The 12,291-nt window shown below is 35.0% G+C and overlaps 2 protein-coding genes across 2 annotated transcripts; one reads left to right on the plus strand and one right to left on the minus strand.

Annotated features, from left to right (window-relative positions):
• Positions 1-1,299: 1,299 nt before the first annotated feature.
• On the plus strand, positions 1,300-5,911 carry ebpl (EBP like). Its single transcript, XM_048196429.1, has 4 exons — positions 1,300-1,685; positions 1,765-1,834; positions 2,577-2,715; positions 4,790-5,911. The coding sequence occupies exons 1-4, from the start codon at positions 1,503-1,505 to the stop codon at positions 5,019-5,021; spliced, it is 624 nt and encodes a 207-aa protein (XP_048052386.1). The 5' UTR covers positions 1,300-1,502; the 3' UTR covers positions 5,022-5,911.
• Positions 5,912-6,752: 841 nt separating this feature from the next.
• arl11 (ADP-ribosylation factor-like 11) lies at positions 6,753-7,985 on the minus strand. The gene has a single exon (XM_048196434.1). The coding sequence runs from the start codon at positions 7,684-7,686 to the stop codon at positions 7,156-7,158; it is 531 nt and encodes a 176-aa protein (XP_048052391.1). The 5' UTR covers positions 7,687-7,985; the 3' UTR covers positions 6,753-7,155.
• Between the last annotated feature and the right edge of the window lie 4,306 nt (positions 7,986-12,291).

Below are 12,291 nucleotides of genomic sequence, written 5' to 3' on the forward strand. Positions count from 1 at the left end.
TTACTCACCCCCATCTCAGCCAAGATGTTCATGTCTTTCTTTCTTCAGTCGAAAACAAATTAAGGTTTTTGATGAAAACATTCCAGGATTTTTCTCCTTATAGTGGACTTCAATGGAGCCCAAACGGTTGAAGGTCAAAATTACAGTTTACAGCAATCCCAGACAAGAAATAAGGGTCTTATCTAGAGAAACCATCGCTCATTTTCTAAAAAAAATTAAAATTTTGTACATTTTAACCATAAATGCTCATCTTGAACTAGCTCTCTTCTTCTCTATTAGAATTCCAGCAGTGTTGACACTGCTAAGTGTATTACTGCCCTCCTAAGGTCAAAGTTTGAACTAAATTGTCATATACAATATGCTAGTGCAAGTATATAACAATTAGTTCAAACTTTGACCTGTGGAGGGCATTAATACACTACACTAGTGTCTACGCTGCCGGAATTCTAATAGAGAAGAAGAAGAAGAGAGTTAAATTCAAGTTGAGCATTTAAAAAGGAAATTATTTTATTTTATTTTTTTTTTTCAAGAAAATGAGTGATGGTTTCTCTAGATAAGACCCTTATTTCTCATCTGGGATCGTGTAGAACGCTTTGAAGCTGCACTGAAACTGTAATTTTGACCTTCAACCATTTGGGCTCCATTGAAGTCCACTATATGGAGAAAAATCCTGGAATGTTTTCATCAAAAACCTTAATTTCTTTTCGACTGAAGAAAGAAAGACATGAACATCTTGGATGATATGGGGGTGAGTAAATTAACAGGAAAATTTTAATTTGAAAGTGAACTTATCCTTTAAGCAGCAACTTGCTCCCAACCTACTTTAAAAAAAAAAAAAAAAAAAAAATCATTTAAATTGTAGAACAAAATGTCATTTTAAGTTGAAAATGTATCCATGTGAAATTCCAAATGGCATTCATAGCTAACTACATTTTTGCATTTTTGGTTTATAGACATATTTTCATGCTGTTCCAGCTGTTTTTAAGTGAAATAATGTATAAAATTTGTACTAATATATATATATATATATATATATATATATATATATATATATATATATATATATATATATATATATATATATATATATATATATATATATATATAATTAGTACAAATTTTATACATTATTTCACTTAAAAACAGCTGGAACAGCATGAAAATATGTCTATAAACCAAAATGAACTATTATACGCTATATATATATATATATATATATATATATATATATATATATATATATATATATATATATATATATATATATATATATAGTTGATATATTAATACATAATGGCAAAAAAAGATTACTGAGTGGAGTAAAACAAATTGGCGCCAAAACGTGTTCTGCTCTGTGACGTAGATGGAATGAAGTGGAGAGAGTTCTGTGCGAGCCTATGGCTGCGAAGTTCCACTGTCAGAACGAAGGGCGGGGCCTGGAGATGTCATTCAACCACTGACTGACAGAACTATTACAAACGTGCACCCGAGACCTATTATGTATGATGGCAGAAGCCGGCGAACCCGTACTTTTCACTAAAGTAACGGTTTATTCTCTACTCGCATGCGTGGCTCAATTTGCTGTCGGGTTTGCTTTCGCGCAAAAATGGGGGAATAAATGTTCAGCTGTTGATCGGTGGGTCCTCGTGTGGTTATTTTACGACGCAATAGTTCATTTTACACTGGTAAGTACAGTATACAAGAACGCTTTCGTTATACCTGCTTGTAACTACCTGCTCGCCTCTTGTCTGTTCCGCCGTGCAGGAGGGACCCTTCGTCTACATGTCACTTGTTGGAAATGTAGCAACTTCTGACAATCTATTGGCAGAACTATGTGAGTATGCTGTGTTACAACACTCAGCACCTAAAGTAAAATGACAGGTGATTCACTGTTAGATTAGGTGCAGAGGAGCCGTTGATTTAGGTTTGGTGAGGTGGAAGAAGAATTTGTTATAGGACTAGAGCAAGACGACATCTAGTGGTGTTTGTTGGTGTTATGTTAGGCAACAGTGCAATGTTCAAAGTCCATTAATTCACTGACTGAACATTAGGGATTCTTTAAAATTAAAAAAAAAAAAAAAAAAATTTGTGAAATTAATGTGACGCGTTAAAAAGTAGTTCAGCCTAAAGTTAAATTGTCGTCATTTACTCTCGCACATATCATTCCCAACCCGACACAAAAAGAGATGTAATACATAAAAGTGCAGGGACTTTAATGCTTTAAAAGGACAAAAAAAAATATATCTATAGTCTATATATTCCAAGACTAGACATTAGTTTAGTCTTGTTATTGAGACAATAGCTAAATGATTATTTTAATTTTGGGTGCTTTATTCCTTTAAAAAAAAAAATTAACCATGCTAAAAATTAAGTATACTTTGCCATACTCACCTATTTATTTATTTATTATATATATATTTTTTTACAGCCAAATAGTTTCAGAATGCCTTACTTCCTGAAGCAATTTGTTATTTGAATGCAATTCCGTAACTTTGTCTCTTCACCTTGGAAAGTTAACTTCTGCTTTGCATTGTCTTATGAATGTAATGCATGTTACTCTTTAAAATACTCAACAGGGAAAGAATATGGCAAAGCAGATGAGCGGTGGTTATACTCAGACCCGACAATAGTATCTCTAGAGCTTCTGACTGTGGTTTTAGATGGTTCTTTGGCCCTGCTTCTGGTCTACGCCATCATTAAAGACAAACACTACAGGTAAATCTGGCAACAGTTCTTTCTACTGTTCTACTGAAGAAAGGAGTTTCATTAAAAGTCTAAATAAGAATTTACCTATTTGTGATAATGCAGTGTTTTATCTTAAATGCATAACCTATTTTAAAACTCAAAATATCCATGATATACATTTGAATACTTAACTTTCAAGCAGCACTGTACGTACGTACGTGTATATATATATATATATATATATATATATATATATATATATATGTATGTATGTATGTATGTATGTATGTACAGTACAGTCCAAAAGTTTGGAACCACTAAGATTTTTAATGTTTTTAAAAGAAGTTTCGTCTGCTCACCAAGGCTACATTTATTTAATTAAAAATACAGTAAAAAACAGTAACATAGTGAAATATTATTACAATTTAAAATAACTGTTTTCTATTTGAATATATTTCACAAAGTAATTTATTCCTGTGATGCAAAGCTGAATTTTCAGCATCATTACTCCAGTCTTCAGTGTCACATGATCCTTCAGAAATCATTCTAATATGCTGATCTGCTGCTCAAGAAACATTTAATGTGTACAATTGTACAAAATATTTGTGTACAATATTTTTTTTCAGGATTATTTGATGAATAGAAAGTTCAAAAGAACAGTGTTTATCTGAAATCTAATCTTTTGTAACATTATAAATGTCTTTACTGCCACTTTTGATTGATTTAATGCATCCTTGCTGAATAAAAGTATTCATTTCTTTAATTTCTTTCCAAAAAATAAAAATAAAAATTCTTACTGACCCCAAACTTTTGAATGGTAGTGTATAATGCTACAGAAGCTTTGTATTTCAGATAAATGCTGTTCTTTTGAACTTTCTATTCATCAAGGAATCCTGAAAAAAAAAAAAGTACACAACTGTTTTCAACATTGAAAATAATCATAAATGTTTCTTGAGCAGCAAATCAGCATATTAGAATGATTTCTGAAGGATCATGTGACACTGAAGACTGGAGTAACGATGCTGAAAATTCAGCTTTGCATCACAGGAATAAATTACTTTGTCAAATATATTTAAATAGTACACAGTTATTTTAAATTGTAATAATATTTCACTATGTTACTGTTTTTTACTGTATTTTTAATTAAATAAATGTAGCCTTGGTGAGCAGACGAAACTTCTTTTAAAAACATTAAAAATCTTAGTGGTTCCAAACTTTTGTACTGTATGTATGTATGTACGTATGTACGTATGTACGTATGTATGTATGTATGTATGTATGTACGTATGTACGTATGTATGTACGTACGTACGTACGTACAGTGCTGCTTGAAAGTTTTTGAACTACTTGCAGAAAATGTAAATCATTTTAACAAAATAAGAGGGATCATACAAAATGCATGATATATTACATAAAAAATGTTTACATAAAGTCCACAAGACACAAAAAATCGCTGAATTTTAAAAAATGACCTGCTCAAAAGTTTGGGAACCCTTGATTCTTAATACTGTGTGTGGTTACCTGGATGATCCACGACTGTTTTTATGTTTTGTGATGGTTGTTCACGAGTCGCTTGTTTGTTCTGAGCAGTTAATCTGCCCAATATTCTTCAAAAAAATCCTCAATACTTTAGTTTTCCAGCGTCTTCTGCGTATTTGAACCCTTTCCAGCAGTGACTGTATGATTTTGAGATCCATCTTTTCACACTGAGGACAACTGAGGGACTCAAACACAACTATTAAAAAAGGTTCAAACATTCATTGATGCTCCAGAAGGAAACACAATGCATTGAAGACTTTTGAAGAGGTGAAAACTTTTTGAATTTGAAGATCAAGGAATATTGTACTTAATTTGCCTTCCGGGGCAGTACTAAATGAAGAAAAAAAAAATAATAATAATAATAATATATATATACAAAATAAGAAAAATTTGGACATCTTTATCTTGTTCAAAAGGTTTTCACCCCCCGGCACAGATTCTGCAAGGGGTTCACAAACTTTCAAGCAGCACATGACATTATGACATTTTGAACCCTGAGCAAAATCATTAGTAAGGGTCAGTGTTTTATGCATTTGTGTAAACATCTCATTTCTTCTTGAACCAGGCACTTTGCTCAGATCACGCTGTGCGTGTGCGAGTTGTACGGGGGCTGGATGACCTTCTGTCCAGACTGGTTAATCGGAAGCCCGAACCTGAACACCAGCAGCTGGCTGTACCTGTGGGTCTATCTGGTGTTCTTCAATGGGATCTGGGTGGTGGTGCCTGGGCTCCTCCTCTGGCAGTCATGGAGGGATTTAAGAAGAATGCATCAGTATCCAAAGAAGAAGAACAGATAAACTCAGAAGAAGTCTGAAAATTAGTAATTAACCGTATAATCATTGCAGTTATAATTAGCCTTTGAAACTCAACAGAATGAGATGTAGAGAGGGTGTGATGCAGTTGATTATTATACACATTTATTGCGTACACAGGGGAACGGTTGTCAAGCGTATCTTTGCATAATTGCTGTGATAAAGACACAAAGGAAGCTCACACCAAACCACTGACTCATAGCTACTACTATCTGCATTCCTGTCTATGACACCTAACACTGAATGCCTTGTCACAGCACCTCTTTTACATCAATTTTGGGTCATGTTTCCCTGCTAATCCTCCTCACCAAACTACCTTATCCAGATGACTATAAATAGTTATGTCAGTTTATGTTTCATCACACCCATTTACTTCTCCTTAATATAAGGATGAATCATGTTTCTTTTTACACAGACTCTGCTATTGAGCTGGCTGTTTTTCTTGCCAAGTTATGACAGCATAATAGGTGACCTGCTATATTTTGGTCATAGTCAGTCAGTTATTTGCAGGTCTGACCAAGAAATAAGTTAAAAGAATTACTTCATCATTGTAATTTCACATGCTAATTTGCTGCACAGTTTAGGCATTGTAATTTCACTACAGCTTCATGTGTAAATAATAACACAGTTTCATTCTTTTATAGGAAATACTTTGAAATAAGGTTCCATTTGTTAAAATTAGTTAACTACATTAGTTAACACATGTCTAAAACATTTATTAATCTGATATACTGATAATTAAACCTGCTGTTCATAACTTTTTTTTTTGGTTAAAAATTATCCAGAATTAATTTTTGAGCATGTACATAACCAGCCAGTGTTCAAAACTATCTCCTTATCTTAGTCTGATTCACAACGGTAAGCTTGTAATAATGTTTTCTAATTCGGGTGGTACTGGTAGGTTTCTGCGGGAAATTCGAGCATGTCACCATTCATCTTTGCATCATTACGTCACGTCTGTTTACATAAAGAACGACTCCCAGCTAGTAGGCTGTATCATGTGAGGATGAAACAGGTGACAGATCATTTATAGCCTTTTCTCACAGCAGCTGAAAGAATTAAACTTATCATTTTCAGATTCTATGGGATGATAAAATAATGTTAGTGATTAGATTGTACAGAAATTGAATTCTACATGTAATGCTAATACACACTAAACGCGTAGTAACACGATGCTGATGTTGTTAACATTTAACAATTTGAGAACAAAGTATAACAGTAATAATAATTTGCATGGTTTGATGTGATATGAGCTAAGCGATTGTTAGATTTAATCAACACTGGCAACGTGATTTACTGTAATGCTTTTTTTTCCTCAGTTGGTCAGAACAAAAGTGGCAGATTTGTTACGTGTTCAGATGACATTTTCCAGTGAAAATTCTTATTTTGGTCATACTTCAAGACTACAATCCGAGAGCCACATTCTCCTCAAAACATTAGATTCATCCGCTGAGGAGCCGTGCTGATTCACAACCCATGTAAAGATGATAATTCCGCAAATAACTGCAATTGCAGGTTTCGAACAGAGATGGCGACAGAGGCAAAACTTACGGACTGCAGCTTTAAACATTTACTAATATGTTATTAAAATCAAAAGTTGTATCTGTTAGTATTATTTAACTGACCTGTTTGAGCTGGCATGAACTAACAATGAACAGTTGAATTTGTATTAACTAATGTAGCCTAAATAAAAATGAATAAAAACTGTAACAAATGTAGTGCTCATTGTTGTTGTTTTTAATATCAAAATGTTTGAACAGTATTACAGGATTCTCATCAAAAATCACTTTTGCTGACACTGATCTGCTCTACACAAAACGCAGGAACAGAGCGTTAAATTACAAAGGAATAGATGCTTACTGTAATTACAGTACACATGTTGAAGTGCAGAACATGAAGACAAGGAAAAAACAATATTTACACCATATACAAAAACTGAACAAGTACATTAGTTAAATAAATCATCTTTCCTCCTTTCCATTTTTTGTCTAGTTTTAGTATGATAGTATCATGATCAAACCTCTACATTTTTCTTTTTGAGGTTCGAATTAAATAAAAGGAGACTGTCAAGATTGAACCGTGTTCTTTGTATTCCCTAGATAGTGAGAAAGTACCTTCCTCATACTTTATGTAGTAGTTTAGCTATAGAGAGAAAGGCCTGTTGGAGACCCAGTCCCTTCGTGGCGCTGCAAGCTTGGATCTCCCATACCCGATCTGTGTAATTGTCCAGATCCAGCAATGTAGACACCTCTCTTATAGTCATAGAGTTTGGCAGGTCTTTTTTGTTGGCCAGCACCATCAGGGGAACTCCTTTCAAGTGTTCATCACTCAGAATCTTCTTCAGAGCTTTCTTAGCTTCTCCCAACCTGTCACGATCACTGCTGTCCACCACAAACACCAGTACTTTACATCCCTCCAGGTAGTATCTCCAGTTGGCTCTCATAGTCCCCTGTCCCCCAATATCCCACACGGTCAGTGAGGTCTTCTTGTCCAGCTCTACAGTTGCAACATTGAAGCCCACGGTAGGTGAGGTGTCCATCAGCACTCCCCGCTGCTGTCTGTACAACAAAGTGGATTTTCCAGCTGAATCCAGACCCATGAGGAGAACCTGAGGAGACGTTTTAAACTTTTTAGACGTAATGGCGCCCATCCTGGTTTGAAAGACGCGTTTCTGATTAAACTTACTTATCTCAGCAGCTTTCAACAGGCATCTGGCACCGGGATCCTTGATTTCTGTTTTTGTGTGAAATCGTATGCAAAGCAGAAGCGACACTGAACGACTGTACGCAGCTGAAATTATAGCTCAGGGATGTCCGCGTCATAATGCCAGACGAGTTGGTCCACATTTTTAAACGGGTTTGTCAACTTTACATGCGGGCCAACCTGCTCGGGATCCCTGAAACTATCCCTGTTGCTGTCGTCGCTATGCTTTCAATGTACAGTCAAATGAATGGGCAGGGAAAGGTTTTGTCTATATATATAGCCTATTAGGGTGACCAGACGTCCCTTTTTTCAGCTCTAGTGTCCCAACTTGATATGAAAAAATCATGTTTTGCCCGTATTTCCTACATTTTCTTTGCTAACCGAGGTGAAAAGATACTATAGTAATTTATAGTATAGTGTTTTTGAACCATACTATAGTAAACTGTAGAATACTGTAGCTATAGTATTTGCAAAATCCTTTAGTTTTTACTAGCCTACAGTAAACTGTATTTATTTTCATATAATATACCCTATAGTTGTAGAAAACTTACAGTATTGGGTAAAGTAATTTGTTTATATTACTATAGTTGTTATATTACCACAGCAACTATAGAATTACCATAACAAATTAATTAAAGTACTTTACTGTAAATTGCGAGGGAGTCATTCCACAAAAACGGTACGATTTGGACTTATACATTTTTAGATTTTTTACCAAAATGTATTACTTTTCTGAACACCCTGAACACAACATTAATGACATATTTAACTTCCAGAAAAACATATTTTCCCATCTCAGGCATCAAATCCCTATTATTACTGGTTATTATTTTAAGTTATGGACACTATGGGAGCTCTCTGAATATTATTATAAAATGTATTTGTGATAAAATCAACATTTTCCTATTAATCAGATGTTCCTCATACAAATTCAGTAATTGCAAATATAAAAGTTACATAAAATCTCACACTTTTGCTATACTAAAGCCTGAAATGGGCACTTTTTGTGACAGCAACCTCATCTTTTTTGATCAAAGGCTTAACTTCAGAAGTTGAACTAAAATCAGTATTCTTATGATTGTTCTGAACATTTCAGACAGAGTTCAACAAACTTTAAATTACTTTTTCATAAGCTTAAAAAAAAAAAAAAAAAAACTAAAAATGTAGGTGTGACGGGTTTGTGGTTTTTTGCCCAAATTGGTCACTGCTCTAAATTTAGTGAATAAATGAAGAACACATGGCATGCATGATATTAAGAAATCATGAATAATGTTGAAATAACAAAGATCATTTTCACAAGTAATAGTTTTGATGTAACGGGGTTGAGTCATTAAGCTTGACCAACACAATTTCACAACATAATTTAGTTATAATTCTTAAAGAAGGTGGTAACCTGCATGCTCACAATATACAGTACCTCAGAGATGACGTGTTTTTGTAGATAAAACCCGGAAGCGAGTTAGCATTTTAGGACTTCCGATTCCAACGCCCTAAAGTCTATGGGTTTTTGCTAAATCTCCTGAAATAAGGTCTGTGGTTAACAAAGCCTCTAAATATTTTCACGTTTTGATCTATGACATAAAACACTTATAACCCGCTTGTGATTTTTATAAACCTTTATTGTGTCTTAAAAACAGTGGTTGCTAACAAGTTGCTAAAACGGACTACCTATTTTGGCGGGGACTTTAGACGTCATCATGACAAACAGGACATTTGGACAGCATTTCTCATGAAAAAGTGGACAAGTATTCATAACAGCACAGATCATAATCAGCGAGCATGTTTTTAAATAAAGTTGTTTTCTAAATAAAGTTTGAGGAAGCATGTTGGTGGTGACGTTGATCCGCGACCGTGGTGTGCTGTAGTCCGTTTATAGCCTACTGTTAGCCTTTTATATCTGACGACTTTATTTAGGCTTCAAAATGTATAACTGTTGTGTTAATTTGTAAAGATTATCTTGATAGACAAAATGTGTACGTGTCATAACCCTTTTTTAAACACAGAGCTTATTTTTTGCGATTTTCCAAAAGTCTATGGGAAAAATGCATAGGCTTTCGATCGAGGGAACCCGTGCGCCACTAACTTCCGGGTTGGCCTACAAAAACACGCCATCTCTGAGGTACTCTATGTTGTTCAGAAGACTTCCTATTAATGATTTCACATAAGTACCAGTTCATTATTTTTATAGGGGGAGAATGGTTTGCGTAACGGGGTTGAGGGGTTACTGTGGTACGGAACTAAATAATGTGATTTTTATGAATAATCATGAATGTAAAACATTACCAGCAAAAAAGCATAGATGGATATTTATGCGAATGACAAACTGTATCGACTTTTTCCTCATTTTATTATTCATATCCCAAGCACACTTTCATAGAAGGCCTTGAGGGACAAAATAGGTGGTGCCAACTGAAAAAACTAAATAATTTCTAATATAAAGATAAAATGTATGTCATGTTTTTAAACATTATTAAAGGAGACGTTTTAATTAATACAAAAAGCTTTTAAAATATATATTTTGGTGACCAAATAGATAAATTACACTGAAAAAGGTCAGAGGGACTCAAATCGTACTGGTTTTGTGGAATGACTCGAGTATAGTATAGCAGTCTTCTGTCACACGAGAATAGCTTAATCAAAGGTTGCCAATCTCGTTATAGTATATTTTGAACAAAATTACCATTCAATCACAATTCGTTATCGATTAATTTGGCGTTAGTGAAGGCGTGGAGGAGATTGTGTCAGGCGCGAAGATGTCAAAGCCTGTGTGTACATACAGGCCTATCAAGGATCTTCAAAAAGAGTTTTTCAAGTTATTATGCGCAGTAAGATCATGATCTGTGCTGTGTATGAATACTTATCTACTTTTTAATGAGAAATGCTGTCCAAATGTCCTGTTTGTCATGATGACGTCTAAAGTCCTCGCCAAAGGAAGCAGTCCCTTTTAGCAACTTGTTAGCAACCGCCGTTTTTAAGACACAATAAAGGTTTAAAAAATCACAAGTGGGTTATAACTGGTGTGTTTTATTTCATAGATCAAAACTTGAAAATATTTAGAGGCTTATTTGTTAACCACAGACCTTATTTCAGGCGATTTAGCAAAAACCCATTCAAAAAACTAGACTTCAGGGCGATGGAACCGGAAGTCCTAAAATGCTAACTCGGTTCCAGGTTTTGCCTACAAAAACATGTCATCTCTGAGGTACTCTATTGGTGCGTTCAAGTCCTCCTGGGAAGTTTGTAATTACGAGGTGGGAAGTCGTGTGTACTACGGTAGGTGAGTTCAAGTCACTTTCATCGGAGTATGATGGTGGTGTGCCTTCTCTAAATTAATTACACAAAATAACAACACTTCTACTTTTTGAAAATGTAGAGCAAAGAATGTGCATTGGTTGTATGTTGCTTTTTTATGTTTTTAATTAATTTATGAAGCCATTGTAAACTTTATTGTTACATATTACATTTTTATATTATGATGCTATCGTATTTTTTGCTGGGAATCAGCTTACTTCATCATGGTAAATAGAAAAGCCTGACAATGTGACTGCTAAATACCTAAGTATTGTGGTATTTCGCCATGTTTCTCACTGACACGCCCCCAGCTCGTACAGATCGGGGCTTAAAGAAAATCCCGAGCTTCCCACTCGTATTTACGACATTGTGGTGCCGTTCATGTGCATTCAGCTCGTAAATACAATCTTTCTGACATGACTTGAACACACCATATGATCTGCCCATCACGTGGTATATTTCACGTAAATACAGTCGGTTATGGCTTAAAGGGGCTCTATGTAGGAATGACACCCAGTGGTACTGCAGTCCAAATTCAAAATATTGTTTGCCCCGCCCCCTCGTTCAAAGCTGCGGGTGGCCAAGGACACGCAACAAGAGAGAGCGCAATTGACAATGAAAGCGGAGGAGACTTACACACTGTAAGCCAGGGGTCATCAACTATATTTGTCCAAGGGCCAGAATTTTTCTCTGCAGACACTGTAAGGGCCAGATATTCGTAATATAAAATAAAATTCGAATTGTATCCTAATATGTTATTATTTGATATACTAATTCTAATTCCAAATTTATTTTATTTTTTACATATTACCTGTACTGCAGCAAGCCACCAGGGGGCGATAGCGATATTTTAGGCTTCATATTTGTGAGGCTGTCAAGCTGTCCATCACTGTTACGCAATTGTGCGCTAATCCCAGGCAAGGAAAATTTTGACATTTGTGAAAAAATGAGCACGTGAAACAATAAAAGATGTTCAATGAGAGAACACGTTTATCGTCATTCTTGACTGAAGGCAGGCTATGGCACAAGCTACTTTTCAGAAGGGTTTTTTTTTTCGTTAGATTTAAAAATAAATAAATATGGAACGGACCCGAATATTGAAATATTCGTTCGGTGGGTTGGTATTCGATTTGAAAATTTGACATTCGAATATTTTTTTTTTTTTTTTTTTTGCACACCTGGGATCCCCCGCGAAACGATTCTCATTCCCCCTTTAATAAGGCCGGCGACACACTGGCTGCATGAGCGTCTCAGCTGCGTG

Source organism: Megalobrama amblycephala, linkage group LG7 (assembly GCF_018812025.1).
Source record: "Megalobrama amblycephala isolate DHTTF-2021 linkage group LG7, ASM1881202v1, whole genome shotgun sequence".
Lineage (NCBI taxonomy): Eukaryota > Metazoa > Chordata > Actinopteri > Cypriniformes > Xenocyprididae > Megalobrama > Megalobrama amblycephala.

What these genes read in the sequence shown, in the direction of transcription:
- ebpl (XM_048196429.1), top strand. Translation starts at nt 1,503, where the DNA reads ATGATGGCAGAAGCCGGCGAACCCGTACTTTTCACTAAAGTAACGGTT. An exon ending in CAATAGTTCATTTTACACTG is followed by an intron (nt 1,686 to 1,764) that starts GTAAGTACAGTA and finishes TCCGCCGTGCAG; the next exon opens with GAGGGACCCTTCGTCTACAT. An exon ending in CAATCTATTGGCAGAACTAT is followed by an intron (nt 1,835 to 2,576) that starts GTGAGTATGCTG and finishes AATACTCAACAG; the next exon opens with GGAAAGAATATGGCAAAGCA.
- arl11 (XM_048196434.1), bottom strand. Translation starts at nt 7,686, where the DNA reads ATGGGCGCCATTACGTCTAAAAAGTTTAAAACGTCTCCTCAGGTTCTC.